The 22,524-nt window shown below is 36.4% G+C and overlaps 1 protein-coding gene across 1 annotated transcript in view; it reads right to left on the bottom strand.

The window, feature by feature from the left end:
- Positions 1 to 22,524, bottom strand: part of LOC5570525 (neurotrophin 1) — a 108,330-nt gene that overhangs the window by 19,978 nt on the left and 65,828 nt on the right. Inside the window, exon 3 of the mRNA XM_001659134.2 lies at positions 21,584 to 22,419. Coding sequence (XP_001659184.2) covers positions 21,584 to 22,419 — 836 coding nt within the window. The remainder of the gene's footprint in view (positions 1 to 21,583; positions 22,420 to 22,524) is intronic.

Raw genomic sequence — 22,524 nt, 5'->3', positions numbered from 1 at the left:
CACCAATTTACCCTCTAAATGGAGTTTTACAGAAAGCACATACATTACTGTTGGATTCAGGCTCATTTCTCTTCAGAACCACCTGATGGTTTTACTTCGAGGAGAGGCTATTGTATATAGCACTTTAACACATGCAGCAGAAACAGCCTAGACAAACTACTTCTCATAGCCGCATTGAACATTGTTACAGGGAATCAGCCTCGGCAGAGCGAACAATCTATCGAGTGGAATGCACCTCGATGCACTTAGAGTTACATAATTCTCAGGAGAACATAAATGAACTAACGAGTCTCCAACCAAACCGTCTTTTAACGCATCAGAATCGTAGTGTGCTGCGCTAGCCAGAAGTTCATGAAAATTCTGAAAGCGCGCTAGGGGAGATTCGTTACCAATGTGATATATTATATGTGTATTACATCACATTGATTCGTTACATGCGCTGCTCGGGTAGCACCATCAGTATCCAAGTTGTAAAACAACTGCTTAGTAACGAAGAGACTCTACAACTATTTTTGCCTCATTATGCAGGTGTCTAGATGGTCTACAGAAGACGCGCGATCCGGGAGTTACAATTTCGATTCTCGTTTCAAAACTTTGTCTTCACATCAATTATTGCGCTGTTTTTGAGATGCATTGAGAAATATCTCAAGAAAAACGAGGAACACCAACTTCTTCTTCTTAGCATTAACGTCCTCACTGGGACAGAACCTGCATCTCAGCTTAATGTTCTTATGAGCACTTCCACAGTTATTAACTGAGAATTAACTTTGCCAAAGTTGTCATTTTCGCAATCGTATATCGTGTGACAGGTACGATGATACTCTATGTACAGGGAAGTCAAGGAAATTTCCATTACGAAAAGATCCTGGACCGACCGGGAATCAAACCCAGACACCTTCAGCATGGCTTTGCTTTGTAGCCGCGGACTCTAACCACTCGGCTAAGGAAGGCCTTAAAACACCAACATAGGTCTCAAAATGTATAGTGCACGGGTGAACCTGAAAGAAATGCGGCTCTTGCACATAAGGCACGTACACAGTAACTCTGGATGCACTACGACCTGAAAAGTTTAACAAAATTTCACCCCGAAAAGATCGTTGACCAGCTGAAATTGAACCTCCCTCAGCACGGTCTTTCAGGAAATATGCGCGTTTTCGTCACGTCTTTTTTAACTGTAGCACTTGGGCTTGGTTTAGTGACAACTTGCATTTTTATCTACAGAGTATAACCTCTTCTTATTCCTTAATTGTTGTCGATTTGACCTTTTTTGTCATTCAATTTTTGTCCATTTGACCATTTGTCATAGATTCGTTATTATAAAGATTCAGCATCCTTGAAGGCAAATTTATATTCAAGTGTCGTTAACCTTATTAAATTAATACTTATTGTTTTAGATACTAGTTAAAAACAGCTTCTCTATACTGTACAAAACGCTCCCCGCTACTTCCCGCGGAGATATCTTGCCAAAACACGCTTTTAAGGCTAAGGAAAGAATTAAAGATTTTTTTACATTAAATTCATGTTTATTTTCCTTATATTGTTCAGGTTTTTACTAACTTTACTAACTAACATGGTCAGCCAAGGGCCTTCAATATTGGTTGACTTTAATTTTGATGATGGATTTAGATAACTTGAAATTGCTCTGTAGTTTGCCGGTAATTGAAGGGTTGAAGAAGATTCTTCTTGCCAAAGTTTGCCTAGACGATTATTTTTTGAAAACGTTGAGAGCAAAAATGTGTGTGAAAAACAGCACTTTTGTTAGAATTTTGCTCTATAAAAACCAAAAATTTGCTATTATGTCCAAAAAAGAGTCTTCAACCCTTAAACATGTTCCTAAACACTGTTAAGGGCTGCAAATATTTAAATATTAAGAATGCGTAATTTCTGCCATGATTCTTTTAAATCTGGACCTTTTTGCGACACTCTTCCATTACACTACGCGGACAACGCGCGGAGGATTTGCAGTATTCACTACCCAAATTTTCAATACAAAAACAAAGTTTCTGATCACTTCTTATATTGTTCCTTCTTAATTTGGATTGAAACCACCTTTTTTTCCTTAGAGTAGCGAAAACTGATACACCTTCCATTATTCTCTTTATGCCATGCATCTATTATTCCGAATATATAGATACATAACGTATTTATGCGAAATGTCCCACGACTGTGATAGAGGTATGCGACAATGGATTTTCAGCTTTCAATCTTTATGCACCATAAACGGATTCCCGTTCTACACCTGACGTTGCAGTCAGATATATTCTCAATCCACATTTTGGTTTGTACAGCTTCGATATATGCGTTATTTCAGCGGTATTCATATCATGCTCCACGGAGCACTTGGTGCTCCGCGACAGTATTGATTTTTTTCCAATATCTCTAAGTGTTGCTTTAAAATACGGTTTTATTATACAAAAAGAGAACATACCCAGAATATTCTTTTAATATCACTGTTTTGTTCTGAAGATATGTGCTTTTGAAAATTTAGAGAAGGTTTGTCGGGATACTCAACCTGGTTGAAAATATCTGAGGAACTTGCAACTTCAATAATAATCTAAATTTTATAAACATTCTTAATAATTCCGTGAGTGCTGAACTTGTAATTAATGCATGCATACACATTTATAAAGGCTTAAAAAGAATTATCGCGCTACTGACTGTCGCTTAGTTGTTCGAAATAAACACAAAAATTCGAAAATTTTCGCAGTCGAAGCAATTGCACCGCTTTCAAACTAAGAATTTTGAATTATTTGACAAACAATCGAATAAAGTTTCCTTTAGATGCCTAATAGCCACAGTTAAAGTCTGAATTAAAAAAGTGTTCTCAATCAAATAAAACAAATCTTTTTGGATTAGAATTGAAAGATTTAATTATAATGAAGACAAATAATAGTAAAACCTAAAATTTTCTCAAGCACAAATCTGTGTGTGCTTCGTGGCCATGCGGTTAGCGGCGTCAGTCGCTTATGCGTATTGTGCCACGGGGTGTGGGTTCGATTTCCGCTCCAGTCGGTGAAAACTTTTTGTCAAAGAAAAATTCATCACTGGGCTACTGGGTGTTCCGTGTTGTCCGTTGCCTAATGTTAGTGATCGTTCAGTGTATAGGCTGAAGACGGTTTTTTTTTTGAATCGAACATTTATTTGTGATGGAAACTAGATGAAATAGTCACCAACAGCAAGTGATCAATCGATCAAGTTTTCAGCTTAAACAAATGTTGAAATCTTACTTCACGATTTTCGTAGGAATTATAAAATTGATATAAGCTTGTAGAAAGTCCAAATTTTAAACGGAGTGGTGATGAAGAACATGTACTCCGCGCAACAATTTTATTTACAAAGTGCTCCGCGAGCCAAAAAGGCTGAAAACCCCTGTTCTATATGAATCAACTCACGCGTTTATACTATGGAAAATTTTCATAGAGCAAGTGGCCAAAAACAAAAATTTCAAATTTAAGCGTTACGTAATAAATGGACGCTGCCTAATGGATCGCTAAGTAGCCGAGATTCATTCTCTTCACTTTACTGCTATGGTATTTTAGATTGATAAGCGTTTTGTGCAGCCTATCAACAAGTTCCATCTCTTTTCTTCATAGTGCGCCTTTGAAACACACAATATCATTTGAATTATCCCGTGAAATACTTATTTGGAAAACTGTTATCGCAATCACTCAATAGAACAGCCTGTTTTTGTTTTAGTAGTTTTTTTTTCTAATGAAAGGCTTGCAGCTATGACAGCTCTTACAGTAAAATCTCTGATAAAAATAATATGAAGGAAATATTCACTAACATAATACATATTTCGAATGAACAGCTAATGTATGGATGAAACGAAAATTGTATATCGAATTTAAGCACCATTTTACATTAGAGATGGCCACGTACGAGCTGTGCTCGTCCTATTTTATTGATTACAAAATATACTGCGCTGTATTCTGAACGATTCGGAGGAATGGCTCATTTGGGATAGTGGCGTTTTGGGTGAATGACCCTTTGCGGAGTAATGGCTTTTTGGGGTAGTGAACCAGTCGGGATAGTGGCATTCGGAGTACCAGAATTCGGGGTAATGGTATTCTAGGTAATGCTCCATCCCATCATATCCTATCAGATATAATTACCAAACATTCAGGTGAAATTTGCTGGTGTTATAGGGCCCATTCACAAATTTCATAACGTTAAAGGGGGTGGGTGGGTATCCTTAACATGTTACAGCTCATACAAAATTTGAAAAATGTTCATACAAAATGCGTTACGAAGGGGTGGGTTTCAAAAATGGCCATTTTTGTCGTTATGAAATTTGTGCATAAACCCATATTAGTTTTACTAGCATACCAACTATTTGTCCAATAAAAACAAAAAGTTGTACTGATCTACCTAAGAATTATTCAGGATACCTACCAGTACTTAATCATTCAAAAATTAGTTGGAAAGTTTCTGATAAAATTTGACTCGATAGAACAGCATAATATACAAGAAGGGAAAACTTGAGAATATTTAAGCAGCTTTTACTTTTAAATTATTCATTGCTATCAACTAATAACTGTGGAGATGAGATATAATTTATTTTGTTTTATTCCTAGTTATTTCACCAAAAACTGCTTTGAAGCAGCACTATCGGCAGCTAAGCGATTTAAGAGCATTCATTGATTAGCCTTGAAGGCATATTTAATGCTGAACAGCTGCTTTTCTAAATGCTGGCTGGTTATTTGGGTACTTATGCCTAACGTCGTGTACCCGTGTAAAATGATAACTTTGTTAAGATTACAAGAACAATCTGCTTTCATATTCTTCAATATTTGAAAAGAAAAATTAAACTTTAATAAAGCCTAAATAAAATATGACGGTGAAAAGCTTCATTAGTTGAGTAGAAAATAACTGCAAAGGCTTGACTCCTATAAAACTTTGTTGACTGTAAATTACCACAAAATCAATAGAATGACTTCTTAGAATCCTCAAAATCTAATAAGAGTTTCGAAATTATCCTGCGTAGTATTCTGACCGAGTTATGAACAGAATCAATGTTAAATCCTGGAGAAATATCCCACAGAATCTAGAACTGAGTTTAATAATGAAGATTCTGTAGGAATCCTAGAAGTTGTTTCTACGATCCAAACTGCAGATTACAGGAATCATCGTTGGATTTTCGTTAACTGTCACGCAAAAGTTTCACATAACTCTAGACACGATTTTCAAATAATGGTGGATGGGATTGTGACAAAATACTGAGTAGGATTCCTCGAACATCTTTCATATGAGCCTAGTATAAAATTTAGAGCAGAATTTTCAATGATTCTTGTACTGAACTCTGATGTGAACTTGAACACAACATCTTCACAAGATCATTATAGAATACTGAGAGGGATTCTGACTGTTTTTTTTTCAGAATAAATTGTATATCTTATCTGTTTTCACAATAAAAATGTTAAAAGTTCTTTGGCTTTCAAATAGGTTCGACTTGCCTATACTCAAATTTTTAGTCAAAACTAAATGATTTTCTCTTTTGTTTGTATTGTAGCCCGTTATTTCAAATTTTGAACGCTGCCACTAAAAACAAATAGTCACTCAAAAGATTTTGGAATTTCGTCTCATTTAAAAAAAAACGACGTCCGGGCAATCAATATTAGGCGACTGCTCGTTATCATATCATCATTAAATATTTTTTCACACAACTTATGAAAACTCCTTCCATACGCGATTTACTGTATAGATTACATACAAAGGTATCGACCGAGATAATTATATTTTGAATTTGTTTATCGGCATATCGGTCTATTTTGCTCAAAGTAAGAGGGAGCATGGAGAAGAAAGCAATGAATACTAGATGGATAGGTACCGTAAGGGAACGGCGAGAGAAATTGGATTAGATTTTGAAGAGGGCTTACCATATGAAACAGTATTACTTGAAACGTCCTTCCTTGTGGCTAACGTCCCCTATGGGAACGGCTTGGGTGTGTTTTGAGAATGACACTACCAAGACAGTCAAGACAACGTTTCTGATACCATAAATCGGGGGCAAATCGATCGCTATTTTTAGGTTCCTGTTGTATTATCCGTGAAGATCTAGATTCAGAGACTATCATTTAAAGTTTATCTCTGTTGCTGATTTATTTTCTTGAAGCAACATATAGTAATTAATAAAATGGTTTTTAGAAAAAAAAATATTGCAAATATAACTTTGAGGAAAATTTGATCACTATATATCTAAACGTCCTGCTTCATTGAATTTGAGTCCCATGAACCAGAAAAAGTTAATAAATCTTCGAACGGTTTAGTGGAATAGCTATAAGTAAATGAAAAACCCGAATTTAGTACTATACCATTCAATTCCCCTAGTGTTTGTATCCTTTGACAGATAATCGTATTTCGACCTCAACTGTAAGGCCGTCTTCAGTGTCTTGTGCTAGACTCGAAATACGCGTATCAGTTAAAGGATACAAATTCTAGTGGAATTAAATGGTATAGTACTAAATTCGATTTTGTCATCTACTTACAAAAAGTTGTCAATAGTCTTACAATTGATAATTTATAGGGGGAGATCCCCCAGTACCGGACACTTAAGCCATTAAATTCATAATTCGAAAAATATTGGTTTTATGAGCTCGTGTTACCCATTTATGATAAATATTATCATTTTTATAGTGTATAAAAATAAATTTGAAAATATAAATATGAATTTTGACATTGCATTTTGATGATGTATTTTAGTACCAAATTGATCGATCTTGAAACAAGGCACCCAATACCGGACACGATCTGAAAATGCGTCGAGTTCTGTAAATTTGAACATCATTGAATGTGTTTACTATTGGAATAGTATACAATTGCCAATTCAATGCATTTACTAGAACAATTTGAGTTTTTCTTAGTTTACAAGATGTCTATGTTGTTCTGAATGTTCATTCTTCTTAATTTTATTGCATGTTTGATACCATGATCGACGAAATCCGTGAAAAATGAATGTATTTTGAGACACTGGTGCAATAATTACAAAAATAACATATAACCAGCCCTGTCGTCGTAAAATTTGAGCTACTTAGTCGTATTTCTTTTGGAGGGCGTTACTATAGATCAGAGGGCCGTACTACTCCCAGGCGTTCATGACGTCGTTTATAATATCCAATACCAGATCAAGAAACATGAAGGCTTCTACGTGACCGGAGTTCACTAATCAAAACGTGGTTGGTTGAACTTGTTAAACATAACTAGAACTGATTATAACATCATTATGTACTTTTATGCTTTCTCTGATAGGTTGTAGGACATTTCCCAGAATAGCATTCCCCAGAACGCCATTCCCCAGATTGACATTCCCCCAGAAAACCATTCCCCCGAATAAGACATTCCCCAGAATTGTTTTAATACATTTTTAAAGAGCGGGAAGAAATAAATTTGGTTTTATTTAGCCTTTTGTCGTTAAAAAAATGTACTTACCGAATTGATTTGAATTCCCAGACGCTTCGAATCCCGGACATCGACATCAATTCACCCAAAATATTATTTGATAAAAATCATCACTATGGATCTCAAGCGAATACAAGTTGAGTCCAAAAAAACCTTTTAAGTGTTTACTTGTCTCAGGCAAACCATCTAAGAAGCCGCCCATAAATTACTTGGTCATATATGGGGTGGGAAGGTTTTGGCCAAAGTTTACGGCCCAAAAGATAAGCGAGAATGAAGTGGTCTTGAAGATATAAAATAAATGACTACGTGATTCATGGCCAGACCCGACCAAAATCTTAAGGAGAATATGCTGTTTAAAAGTTGTCTAACATGATTGTGTTACTTTTCCCCAAATGCCAGCTCTCAGAATGACCCGTTTCACCGAAAGCCATTTCCCCGAATGACCCGTTGCTTCGAAAAGCGATGCAGTTTAAACAGGTACCAGAATAGACTTTAGGGGCTGGGTTCTGAACTAACAAGAATAATAAGCATTCAAAAGAAGGAGATTTGATAGATTATAATATCATTGCCAAAAATGCCAAGGACGGTTAAACTCGGAAGAATCACCAATCAAGTAAAGAAGGGTGCATATCAGATGACCGGTTCATTCATCACCTTGAAGCACAAAAAGTTATGACAATTATGAGAGCTAAAAACTTTTTGGGGAATTGGGCTATTCGGGAAAACGGGGTATTTGGGGGACTGGCGTTCGGGAGAAACGACATTCGGAGAACAGACATTCTTGGAAAAGTAGCAAAACTGTTTAGGATAAACTGCTCTTACATATATCATACTATGTTTCATGATCAAACTCTACCCAAGCTATTAAAACATTATTTGTTTAGTATTCATAGTTATTCTGCTTTCTTTTCAAATTGGCTGTTCTATCTTATTGTATATTAGGTGATTTGTATTACTGTAATATTCTTTATATTCACGAAATAAATTTACGAAATTTGTATTTATTTTTTGCTTTCATAGCATATTCTCCCTTCTTTTGAACATTAGCTGTTCTTCCTAGGTTTATTGTCTTCGTAATTATGAAGAATAATGAAACATAAATACACTAGATAATTTCCTTTGTCTTTGGTGATTCCTTTTTACAGCAAACTACTCTAATCAATTAGAGGATGGATGCGGAGCAGCATTCCATCAACTTTGAAGAGGGGTTTTTACGAGCTTGAAGTTTGTAAGGAGAAAGTCATTCAAATATATGAAACCAAACGGTTCTAATAATATTTCCGACCATAGGTGGCGCTGTGATGAACTGGAATTTCTTGATTTATTAATTTGAAGTTTCTTCATTTAGTTAATCTGGGGAATGGGTTTCTGGGAAATGTCGTACAATCTTCTGATAGCATTAAACAAAATTCTAAACTGGTAAACAACAAACAAAATTTGAGTAAAGTTATACTGGGTTCCGATTCATTCCGATATCTTATTATACTAATTTTCTTGATTTTATCACTTACAAGTATGATCGAGATAATGAAAAGAACCGAAAAAAATCTGAACGAGGCTTGTGGGTTTTTTTTTTTAATTTCTGTACAAAGGCCATGCCAAACGGAATCGCAACGTAATGCTCCTATTTATATTTCCATGATGGAAGAAATAGCATTTGCCAATAAAATAAAATGAAAATTGTGCCTCCGCCATGTTGATTTCTTCTAGCTTGTAAATTTTTAAGTATTTCTAAATTATGCCTCTGAATTATTTTTTCCACACAATTCTATGATAGGCTGATCCAGTGGTAGTGTGTGTACCAATAATAGTGGTAGTGTGGTTTCAAACGTGTTATAGGCAATTTATATTTGTATGTGTATTTTTTTAACATGGCCCTTGTTAAAATAATATGAATGCGTATAAAAAAATCTTGGATATCAGTAAGAAAATAGTAGACATCAATTAAAAACTTAAACTTTTTTGCTCCTTTGCACCAATAATAGTGGGACGTACCTATAATAGTGAGTCTCAACGGGAAATCGATGTAAACCACTATTATAGGAACACAAGTTAGCAAATACCACTGTTCCAGTAATGGAGGAAATGGTATTTTAGAAGATTCAATGATTTAATCAATGTCTAAAGGGGGTTGTGATGCAGTTAAGCTACGTGGGATAAGCTCAAATTACTCCAGGGCGTTAATATAGCTTATAATTTTCATCTGATGTCCTACAAGGCGTCAAAAGGCGCCAGATCGTCGTGGGATAAGGTCAAATTACTCCTGATTACTGTATTACTCCATTGTTGATACAGCTTTCATTTTTTTCAATTAATGTCCTCAGGGGGTTAAGATGCATCTGATCTACATGAGTCGAAATAAAATTACTCCAGGGCGTTTATACAGCTTTGAAATTTCGATTGATTTCATACAGGGCGTTAGGTACACTTGGGCTTTGTGGAATAAGGTCAAATAACTCCAGGACGATACAACTTATAATGTTCAACTGATGCTCTACAGGGCGGCAAGTTACTTGTGATCTACAAAGGATAAAACCAAATGACTCAAGGGCATTGATACAAGTAGGAATTTTCAAGTAACGTCCTCAGTGCGTTGAGGAGCATCTGACCTAAGTGATGTCTGGTCAAATTATTCCATAACTGACGTCTTACAGGGCGTTCAGATGCATCTGGTCTACGTAGGTTAAATTTAAATTACCCCAGGGCGTTAAAATATCACATATTTTTAATTTGACGTCCTACAGGGCGTTAATACAGCTAAATCTAAGTTGATGGCTAACAGGACATTAAGATGCACCTAATCTTAGGACAAATTGCTGCATAGCGTTGATATAGCTTGAAACTTGCTATCGTTGTCTTCAGGAGGTCAAGGGGGAGAAAAACTCAACTTACTCCAGGGCGTGGAAAGAACTAGGAAATTACCATTGATGTCATACAGGGGGTTATTAACACCTGGTCTACGTGGGATAAGGTTGGGAAACTCTAGGGCGTTCATGCACCTTATGATTTTGATCTGATGTCGAGCAGGGCGTCAAGATGCACCTGATATACGAAGGATAAGGTCGAATAACTCCAGGGCATTGATACAGCTTAGAATTTTCAATAGTTGCCCTCAGGGCGACAAGGTGTACTTGATCTACTTAAGATAAGGTCAAATTACTACAGGGCGTTGATACAACTTGGACATTCAATTAATGTCTTCGAGGGGTTGAGATGCAGCTGAATTTCGTAGAATAAGGTGAAATTACTGATACAGCTTATAATTTGCAACTGATGCACTACAGGGCGTCAAGATGTATCAGATCTTGGTGGGATAATGTACAATTACTCTAGAACGTTGAAACAGCTTAGAATGTTCTATTGATGTCTTACAGGGCGTTAAGATGCACCTGATCAACTAAGGATTAATTGCTTTTGGGCGTTGATACAGCTTGCAATTTCCAATTAATGTGTTCAGGGGATTGAGATGCACCTGATCTACGTGAGACAAAGTCAAATTACTCCGGGGCGTTGATTTCGATTGATGTCATACAGGGCATTAAGTACATATGGTCTTCTTGAGATAAGGTCGAATTACTTTTGGGCGTTTATACAGCTTATAATTTCATTGATATCTTAAAAGACGTCAAAATGCACCTAATCTACGAAGGGTTAGCTTGAACTATTCTCGGGCGTTGATACAGCATAGAATTTTAAACTGATGTTCTACAGGGCGTCCAGATTCACCTGATCTACGAAGGAGAAAGTCAGATAACTGCAGGGCGTTCGTACATCTTGAAATTGTCAAATAATGTCCTTAGGGCGTTGAAGTGCATCTTATCACGTATATAGTCAGCTTTTTCCAGGGCTAATGTATTACAGGTCGACGTATAATAAAGTCAAATTACTCCAGGGCGTTGATGCAGCTTGAAAATGTCTATTGATGCCTTAGGGATGCAAATGATTTCGCAATGATTTATCAATCTTCCTATATTTTTCATGAATCAGGGCGAAAATTGTAAAAAAAATCTGAGATAAGCTTCTTAGTCGTCGACTAAGCGCGACTAAGCAGGACAACAGGGCTGCATATAACAAATCAAGCTGTCCGAAACTGGGGGACAGGAGGTGCTTAACCCAAAATTGTAATTTATCCGTATTTGGTTCAATTATGGTACAAAATACATTTATACTATCAAATTAGGATTATTTTCGAACATGCTTGCGTGATCCAAAGTATTTTTTCATATTCAAAATAATTACTAAAAAGGCTCAATATTAAGGCGATACGTCAATTTTTTTAAGATTTTCAAACTTTTCTACTTTTTTAAAAAGGCATGCATATTTCAAGGATGTTTTATTCTACGCAAACATTAGTCTCCATAATAGCTTCCTTTCCTTCTAATACACCATCTTGTTTGGACCATGATTTCTCAATTTTTTGACTTTGTACGGTATTGGGTGCTGTCCGGTACTGGGGGATCTCCCCCTACTTTTCAATTGCAAAAATGAACTGAATTATCGCTACGGTAAAGCAAGGCAATTCTTAGGGTTGGAGTTCGAATCCAGCGCACACAAGAACCATCTCGTTTCTGCTGTGTAATTGAGACTTTCCTATTTCAGTCAGCCTTTGAATGAAACAAATTGTCTCTAATTAAAAATTAAAGCTCTTGATACTTGTCACTAGGTAATATTTAACAAACAACGCTATCTTCCACATGCACCAATTGTTTCTGGAGAAGTAAATTACATTTATACCGCGCAAAAGCAACACTTAATGATATAATCCAATTTTTTTCTTGGTTTCCCATCTGTAAAAGATTACAAAACTGTACCATCGTAAATTGCACCCTATCTGTTAAACAATCATTTGCATGATACACATCCGGGAGCATCTGTTTCCGAGCAGGAAACAACCCATCATTTGAAATTACCGTTTATGCTAATAACGAAGCGAGAAAAAAGCTGTGAATATCACACACCTCTCACCTTCCATAGGTGGCATGAAATCTAACGTTACCGTCTCAAAACAAAGTCAGATTCAACCGCCAAGCCGAATATCAAATTTTACACCTCGCCCGTGTTACAACATGTGAATATGCAACAGAATCTCTTCAATTATTTAACGCGTGCCCACCTGCGCACTTTTATAATTAACGTAACTCGATAGCCAGTCGCCGGTCCCTCGGAAATCGGAGTGCGGTGACTAAAGGGAAGTTCACTTTTCCTTTCGTTCCGACCAAACATGTGAACATAAAAAAATAAAACGTATCCGAGTGCGTGCACTCAACAAGCTTAAGTTTGCTGGCTCAAGTGCAGTGAAAGTAATTGTATGCATTTGTTGGCCACCGAGAGTCACACTGCAGTGGTTCGAAGGGGGCTGAAACCTTAAAAAGCAAAGGTGTTCACTCCGAACGGTAGTATTTCAAATTCAAAGTTTGAGGCAGATTTACTAAATTTTGAATTTATACAAAGTTTTGACTGGACCGTGGACAATTTTTTTGAAGAAACTTTATTGCGATCCATAGTAAACAGTTTTTGAATTTAAATCGAACACAAACCATACCATTATTCAGAAAAGTTGTTCGTATATACACAACGAATAGCTGAGTAGAATACAAGTTTTCATTAAATTTATACACAGTAAATAACCCCAAAAAATTCTTCGAAAACATTTTAAAGTCGACTCTTCATACTTGGATATTCAAAGAACCATCGACTTATAGAATTATCGAGTTATAGAATATACTATAAAGATGTTCAAAAAGAATCGGAGCTATTCAAAAGATCCGGATCACTCAAAAGAATATTCTCCTTCATTCCTTTCTCTGCATTACTATTAGGGGGGCCATTTGACACGTGCTTTGCTTTATGCGACACGCACACTCAATCTATTCGGTAAAAATAACTGGGTTTTGGAACTACCGAAAAAAGTCAGTAAACTAAGAAAAAATGTCAGAAATCGAAAAATAGAGATTTTTCACTGACATTTTGCAGAGAGCTTTCTTTTTATATCATATATCGATAAAAAATAAAACATGGTGAAATTTGCTTTTCAATTACGCGTGGCGACAGTTGTCATTTTACTGACTTTTTCGGTAGTTCCAAAACCCAGTAAAATTTTACCGACCCCAGTAATTTAATCTAAGTGTGCGGCACACATGAAAGCACAGTTTGATGCAGCTATGCACTTTCAGCATACACAGCACAGCACCTAATTTGTCCCGCCCACTTGCATATACACAGATGAAAGATGAGAGAAAAAGTACCCACTCGAATGGCAAACCACATTTTGCGTCTTCCTTTTGGTTCGGATAGGGGAAATCGGCCGTGTATAACGAGAGTTTAAGAGCGAAAGACACGAATGGTACGACACATGTCGCACAACAGGGAGTGAACCGCTCTTTTCGTTCGCTCTTCCTTTGCGAGCTGCTAAGCCACTGAACCGTTCAAAAGATCCGTTCACTAAAATGAGCCGTTTTGCCCATCTCTAGAGTACAGGGAGGCGCATCCTATTCTTGCCATTTTTTGATTCACTTCGGCAGTGGAAAGCTTGAAAGCTACAGAGCTCAAATTTGGCCACAATATGCGTCATGCAGAAGGGCTTCTTATTGCAATGTTTCAGATAATTTGGCCAAGAAAAACCCCCCATGCTAAAGTGAATCTTGGAAGAGCCCAAGTGGTTCTGCACTCTACCGAAATCAAAAATAAAAAAAAATCGGCGGAACAAATTTCTGTAATTCCAATATATATATGATCACTTCTATAAGAAAATTATACTATGTTGTTGATAGTGGTTTAAAAACTATTATTTGGAAACGTTTTTCGAAATGCTCAAAAATCATGTTATTTTTACTGACATTTTTTTCTGTTTTCTTTTTTTTTCAACTTTTTTATATAACAACATGCAATAATTCATTCCTACTTTAAATACCTTCAAACAAGAATTAGACAAACAAAGAAAAATTTTCAAATAGATATCGAGTCATGGAAATAAATTTACCTTTTCCGAGACATCGACTAGTGGACCTAGAATTATAGAAATATCGACTTATGGAGAGCACGATATATGGAAATTTGAAGGGACTGAAAAATCCATCGAGTATATCGAGTTCTAGAATATCATGTTGTGGAGAGTTGACTGTAATTCTTAAAAACGTACTCACATATAGTTGCCAGCGATTAGATTATGCATATGCGAAAGCATAATACAAGAGCTTTAAAGTTGAGTACAATTATATTGCGAAAATTTGCGATAGACCACTTTTCTTAAGTTGACAGGTGTACAAAACGCAATTCAAGTCAAATGATAACAATCCTGTGATACGCTAAGACGTGCATTGCAATTGTGATAGAAGTTGTGGATAAAATGTGCTGTGAAACTGGCAACACGGACTGACGATACGAAAGAACAATAATACAAGTGTTAGCGCGTAAGATTTAACTGGTAACCCTATAAGATGCATTGCATAAGAAATAGGGATAATTGAAAGAAGAAAGATTGTAATGTATTGTAACGCGCGATCGGATCGCAGGAGGGCTTGAAGCCGAATTATATCAAGCGAGTTTAGAGGTTCGAAACCTGTTAAAAGTGCAGTCGAATCACTAAAGATTGTAAGTGTTAAAGTTAAGAATTATGTATATTTTATTGAAATAAATTGTTTTCAGTTTAAGCTGATCATTACGAACAAAAGCCTTGATCTGCTCTAAAACCCAGTGCCGTCGCTGCAACAACAAGATATCACTGTAGATAGGATTTCGTTTTGTGAGTAACGTGAGGAAAATACCAGAATGTATGTGCATAGAACGTAAGATTCAAAATATATTTAAGTGACATAAATTCAATTTGAACATTTAAGCTTTTATCGACGTTTTTCGCGCCAACTCGTACAGATATTGGCAGCACGCTCTCAGATTTTAATGAAACTTTCTGAATGTGTAGACCTTGGCTTTGACGTTATGAGCCTTTTTATATGGAATTCTTGATAATTTAAAGTAAATTGATAAGATAAAATTGGCTCTTTTTTTTAAGCTTCAATGAATCCTGAGAAGGTTGTGACTTCCACTTTCCCAACAATTTTTATTTAGGGAAAGAAAAAGTTTCTGTTAGAAAAACAATTTTTAAGAGTGCCCATCTCGCAATATATGGACGGTTAGTTGTTACCATAATTACCAATCTTAATTTCTTTTAAGTATAAAATACGGCTATTTTTTTTAATCAACCCTTAATATTTAAAATCTCTTATTGTTTCAGTGTAGGTCACAAATGAGACAATTTTTATATGAAATAATCGATAATTTAAAGCAAACTGATTATACCAAATTGACTCGCTTATTGAATTTCATTCAATTTTGAGACAATTTAATCTGTCACTTGTTTAGTTTTGTTTGAAAATGACACGCTTAAACTTTGTTTTTCCGTAAAAGTGCCCATCTCGCGATGTATGGAATGGACGGTTGGTAGTAAACATTATAAAATTTCTTGAGACAAAATTTCCTTGAAATAAAACATAATCATTTTTAAAATCGGCTTTAAAAAGTTCTTTTCGCAGTGCAAACCTTAAATGAGATTCTGCAGTATTTTTATTCAAAAATTTAGACAATTATCCCAAAAAAACACTTTTTTTGTGGGAGTTGTCATTTTTCGATTACATTATTTTGAAAAAAAAAGAGTGATAAAGTTCGGTCTTTTTGAAAAGATAGTCCAGATAAATTTTGAAAAAACAACTGAGTATACTATGTAGTTTAGTTAGTCAAGGTCTACACATCCAAAAAGTTTCATTGAAATCTGAGAGGGTGCTGTCCGCTCAGAATACGATTTCGCCATACCGCCATTTCGAGACTAATAGGGTGATATTCAAAACTGAAAAGGCAATAGATGGATCTTTTTCAGTGGTGGTAAAAACGAAATCCTGAAGCAAAGAAAGCTCCAATTTCCTAATTACTAGTAATTTACATTTTTCATTATTTTCCATACGTTTTGACAGCCTGTTTGACGTTTTTCCACGCGCTTGTATTGGAACTTGGAGAAGTTTGAGAATCCAGCGTGGCGCGATCAGTGAGTGGAATACAAACATCAGTGTCGCTGCTCGGTGGCCAGTGAGAGAAACTGAATGTTCGAAAGGTTGTTGTCTGTGCTTTTTGCCGCTGGCACCAACCAACGATTATGAACAAAATAAACAGTTAAAATTAAATTATACTTGGAAAAACGTAAAACCTTCTGAAGCGTTTGTCTACAGAGTTTCCGAAAAAGTGTCAGGATTTGGCAGAAGCACCTTGAACCAAAGGATGTTAGGCCAAATGGGTCTTTGAGCCGAAATTTTTGAAACTCATCAGTAACCAGACGTTTCCCTTTCTTCTATTATAGGCTGTTCTTTCAGTGTTTTCAACTCATTCGGCCTAAAGTACGTCGGTATAACATTATTCGGCCTAATGACCTAGCACCCCTTAAAAGTCAAAGCACTTCGAGGTAAAATGTGAATTGTTGCCAGAGCTGTTTTATGTAAAATTTTCCGAAAAATAATTTGTTTATAGCGTTTTCCCATGCGGACAAGCAAATATGACCTAAAGTAGTTCAGAAAAGGTCACCAAAAAACAGTTTCCGAGCACGTCACGTGATATTCATGACATTTAACCTTCCAGCTGTCACGTTGTTGAAATTAGAACAACAGTAGTGATTTATAAACTATCGTTTTGCAGCAAAGATATTTATCGACATCTGATCAAAAAAAAACACTCGACAGGTTTTGTTTACAATATGGCACTAAATAATGCGGTAAAATCTCCAAATGATCATAAAAGTCGCATTATAATGAACGCACTGTATACAGTTTGAGTAGACTATAATTTGAATTCAGTGTATCCCAAAATTAGGATAATCTCGAAACTTGGTTGTCAGTAAAGTTGTTCTGGAGGTGTAGCACTATCTGATGGTACCTTATGAAATCCGAAATTTGACAGCCAGGTGGCGCTTGTGGCATGAAATTTTTACTTTTGTACTCTCAGGAGCCTACCACTTCAAAAGATGACGTCTTAAGCAAAGTTGTTCAGAAGCTCAAGGTCTAGAAATTCAAAATATTGCCACCAGCCAGCGCAAATCAGTAAGAAACTTTTGTTTTGCGTAAAAGACTATCATTGCTCGAGATTCCAGATTTTGAGACCAGATGGCGCTAGTGAGCATGAAATTTTCGATTTCTAAATATCGGAGGGCCTGAACACTTAGAAAGATGGCTTCTTGGGCAAAGTTGTTTATAAAGTGAAGGACTATCATAGTTCAAATAAGTAAATTCAACAATTTACCACCAAGTGGCGCTAATGAGCAAGAAACTAAGCATGAAAATACTCACTAGTGCTATCTCTCTAAATTGTCAGGATTATGACTTACCTTCAAAACAAATGTTTTACGCTCACTAACTTGACCTTGTGTCAAATTTTCGAATCTCAAAGAACGTTAGATTATAAGCTACTGAACAACTCTGTCGAAGACGACATGTTTCTAAGTGGTCAGATTGTGAGAAATCTGCAAACAGAAGCTCATTAGCGCCACCTGGTTGCAACGTCTCGAAACTCATAGCCCTTACATACTGAACAACTTTGCCGAAGACGTTATCTTTTTAAAAGTGATATCTGCAAAATAAAAGTTCCATGTATGCTAGCGCTATCTGGTGCCGGAAGTCCGATCCTGAATGAATATCGCTTCTAAACGATTGTATGACATTTGCCAGAAAACCATTTGCCAGAATTATTTTCGCCAGAAAACCATTCCCCAGAATGTACCATTCGCCAGAAAGCCATTCCCCAGAATCAGTTTTTTGTAATTCGTTTTCAACCTTGATATCAATTGATCGACATATTTGTGAAGATGCATCGAAGCCAAAGTTCAAATTTTCAAGAGCGCAAATCTAGAGACCCAAACAGCCATTCCAGCTGAAAATTTGAGGTTTGGCTTCGATGCATCTTCACCTCAAGCCTACCGAAATTTTCGATATTTGTCATTTTTGTATCTTGAATATACTCATATTATTTGCACTTATAGTATGAAACATTGTGTAGTCAACTTTCACATTATTTACATCAAGAGGATTGGACTACTAGCACTGCACAGCTGCAGCGCAAAATTAATTAAAATTTAGCGTCACTTCTACAGTACTTCACTCGCATAGTAAATATTGCTCCAAATAATGTTAATATCTTTGTAATATTATAACAAGTATAAAACAACGCAACTGATCGATCCGTGTTATTAAGTCTATGTTGTTAAAATCCTTCGCATACAATTTTATGCAATTTTCACTAATTACATAGCTGGTCTGAGAACAAAAAATCTGAAACGTTTGACACGAATTAGTTTAGTTGAATAATTTCAGAAATATGAATAGTGTATCTTTGTGGAAAAAAATTGCAAAACAACTAAAAAAACAGCCTTTGAGTGAAAGAAGGGAAAATTATGTTTGAAATATGATCAGTTTAGTGCCAATAATCATTGAAACAATATAACTCAAATGACTACCCAATGTTCTTTCGGTCATATATTTAAATACATTATTCAGTCCTTGAAAAGAACGTTAAACTGTTTTACACTTAATAATAATTTGAACCGCATTATTTATAGTCTTAAAGTAGTTTTACAACATTTGCGACAGGTTGCCGGAAAACTCTTCAATCTTCAGTGTTTACCCTGATTACTAGTTTTAGCTATCTGGAACCGGAGATATTTTGAAATTCTTAGCAGGACTGCTAAGTGGCCATGATTAATGGTGGAAACCAAAAAATCACACATATATTGGTTTCTCATATTCTGTCGCTTGCTCTACGAAACAAGTCGGTTATGAAGATTAATGTTTTCGGAATCACTCGAGTAATCTTCAATGAGAAATTAGATGAAGGTCATGGTAAATATTCCATTATTGAATCACTTTCAATTTAGTTTTTTTTTTATTTGAGGACATATATTGATTGTCCATTTCCCGATATTTGCATTTTTTTACATAAATCCTTTTTACAGACATTTTTATTGACAGCAGTCCTATATTTTTTTTAGCTGTATTTATTTAAAATTGAGATGACATAACCTTGTTTACATTACTTCCATTCCTTCTGTTAACTAATCTTCAAAGAAGGGAAAATCATTAATAGAATGTTGAAAATACAGTTGCCTGTAAGGGGTTGTCCATTAACAACGTGGTCAATTCTTTCGGATTTTTTACCTCCACGGGGTCTTTCGTCCATACAAAAATTTAAAAAGAATTGTTTGTATCGTGGTCATTGGCCCGGCCCCCTTCCATCCTCCCATAAATGATCACATGGTTAATGGACGACTAATAGCTTGTATAAAATTGATAACTATTTTAACATTAAAAAAAAAACAGTTATTTCTCAGAAACTATGAAAACCTCGGAAATCTATTACATCTTCTTCTTCTTATCTTGTATTACGTCCCAACTGGGACAGAGCCAAATCTCAGCTTTGTGTTCTTACGAGCACCTCCACAGTTATTAACTGAGAACTTTTATTGCCAATTGATCATTTTTGCATGTGTATAACGTATTGCCGATATGAATATGCTCTATGCTCTGGGAAATCGAGAAAATTTTCAATCCAATAAAATCTTCGCCCGGTGGAATTCGAACTCACGTCCGTCAGCTTGCTGAATAGCTGCATGTTTACCCCTACAGCTATCTATATAATAAGTTTATGATATCATTATTAGTTTAAAACATTTTATCAAACAAAAAGCTTAAAAACTTACGTCACAATTATTTTGCATATAATTATGTATCGTACGCTGAAAATCATAATGATTCGAAAGATTTTACACACCTAAATATTGCTACACAAAGCAAAGTAATGTAGTAATATTTTTTCTGGGAAATGGTCTTTCTGGGGAATGACTTTCTGGGGAATGGTCCATTCTGGCAAATGGTTTTCTGGCAAATGATCCATTCTGGCAAATTGATTCTGGCAAACGGCTTTCTGGCAAATGGTTTTCTGGCAAATGTCATACAACCCATGTAAACTTTTGATCTCATTAATGCAGTTCATGAAGATTGTTGTTCAAGCTGTTTGTGGTTATTATTCAACTTCTATTCAGAATTTTAAACTTTATTTTTTTATGTAATAGCAATTTGTGTCAATTTTTGGGATTGAGGCTTAACATCCTGACTAACAAAATGTTAATGTAAAAAATCATATTCCCTTTTTCTCAATCATCAGTTCAAAACCAAAACATTTAAGAATAAAAGTCCATAAATATAGCAGAAATATGTCATATACATAACGTAAGCGTATATACAACCATATATACCATATAAATGCCATTTTTATAATTTAGGCAACATTTTTCTGACTCGAACCACTGTACGAATGGTTGATGTTTCTTGCAGCAATTTTTTTTTTGTATTTTCGCGGTGCGTTCAATGTTTGTATTCTCGATCAACTGTGAACGGAGAGGAAGGCAAACAGCGCGGGCGGCAGTCCGATCGGTTTACCATAAATTGGACTTTTCGAGAAATTGAGCTGTCGAAGCGGGCAATTAAAGTGCGAAAAAATGTGAACATTGTGTGAAAGTGAGATTTTTCGCTTTCGGTGGTTGCGGCCGTTGGTGATTTCCGTTTTCTGGTTGAATTAGCATTAATGGGGGTTCATATTTGTATAATTTCTCAAGCAGTTTTCAATGGTCGATAAAACTCGACAGTCGTAAAAATCGTCATAAAACACTTGATTGGAACTTGTTAGCTAGAAGGATACAGTATCGGATATTTAAAATTCACCAAAGCCGTTTTCTCATACTAAAATATCTATACCTGAGCAGAAAGTGATCAAGCAGAAACAAAATGTGTCAAATTATATTGATATCTGTAGAGCATTTGTTCCTTATCACTTATAAAACAAATATGGTGAAGACACCAATTTGATCCGATGCACAGTTTTTCTTTTTTTTTGCAAGAACACTTTTTCTCATCAAAACTCAAGCAATCTGTACCTTTTGAATCACAGTTTTTACACAACTTTCTTCACAGAAAAATTGAAAATAATCGGTTGAGAAACGGCAAAGCTAAAGCTACCTGAGGTTGAAACGGCTTTGTTGCATGTTACGTGTCTGATACTGTTTGTTTGTTTGCCTTTCTTAAACTCGATCATTCTCACATCACTCGCCAGAGTTTAAAAAATCCCAACACTAAAATACATATCACTTCTAACCAATACTTACGACGGATAGTTCTCCACCCGGATGCAAACGCCCGCCGAAAAGTGGTCACACCTTTCGCTCGGCAACAGTAGGTGGATTCGGTTCGCTCGGTTCCGATAACCGCCTCCGACCAACATCTCCGCTACTGGGCCAGATCCGTTCCCATTGCCCAGACTACTTTCCACCGCATCCAGCTCGGTTCCGTTCAAGCTCGATAGCGCCATATCTTCAATTTCCTCCATCGTCAGAGTTGTGGTTTCAACTTCCGGTGGTTCCGTTGAGGTGGTCACTACGGTTTGGGTTGGCTGCGGTCTTGAAAAGCTGTTGGAATATCCTGCTTTGGGTAGTGTTACCGGAATGGGGCCATCCGAGGGCATCGCCAGTTGATCTTTCTGGTTCTTGGTGGAGTTGAAAGCCGTCATGTTCAATTTCCGCTCGTGGTACGACATCCGCTCTTCGGACTTTTCCTTCATCCTTGTCATTTGCATATTGTACCGCGGCTTGGACTGAATCAACCTCTCAAACTTTGGCGCATCGGACATTGAACGCCCTTCCGGTCCATCTTCGCCGCCTTCAATAGTCTTCGCTTCGTCATCATCCATATCAACCATCAACCGATCATCCTTCAAATTGGAATCTGCCGTTTGGACCGTATTCATCTTGAACCCAGACGGCTCGGATCGCACCGAAAAGCTCCTCCTCAGCAATTGATTCGTGGGAACGTGCTCCTCCTCGTCCACCGTGGGGAACCTCTGGTCCAGCAGACTCTCTTGTTTGGCCACCGAGCGGATCATATTCGCTATGTCATACACCAGCGGGAGAATCAGTTCCTGCCGGTTGCCGAACATCTGCTTCACCTGCGAAGACAAACCACACACAAAAAGAGATAATCACACATTAATTGTTAGCTAAACGGTAGGTTGAATGCTTGGGTGGCGCACAGAATCCGCAGAACTGTAAAA

Source organism: Aedes aegypti, chromosome 2 (genome assembly GCF_002204515.2).
Source record: "Aedes aegypti strain LVP_AGWG chromosome 2, AaegL5.0 Primary Assembly, whole genome shotgun sequence".
NCBI classification, from domain to species: Eukaryota; Metazoa; Arthropoda; class Insecta; order Diptera; family Culicidae; genus Aedes; species Aedes aegypti.
The sequence above is the reverse complement of the archived record's forward strand: the minus strand, read 5'-3'. Positions and strand labels throughout refer to the sequence as shown.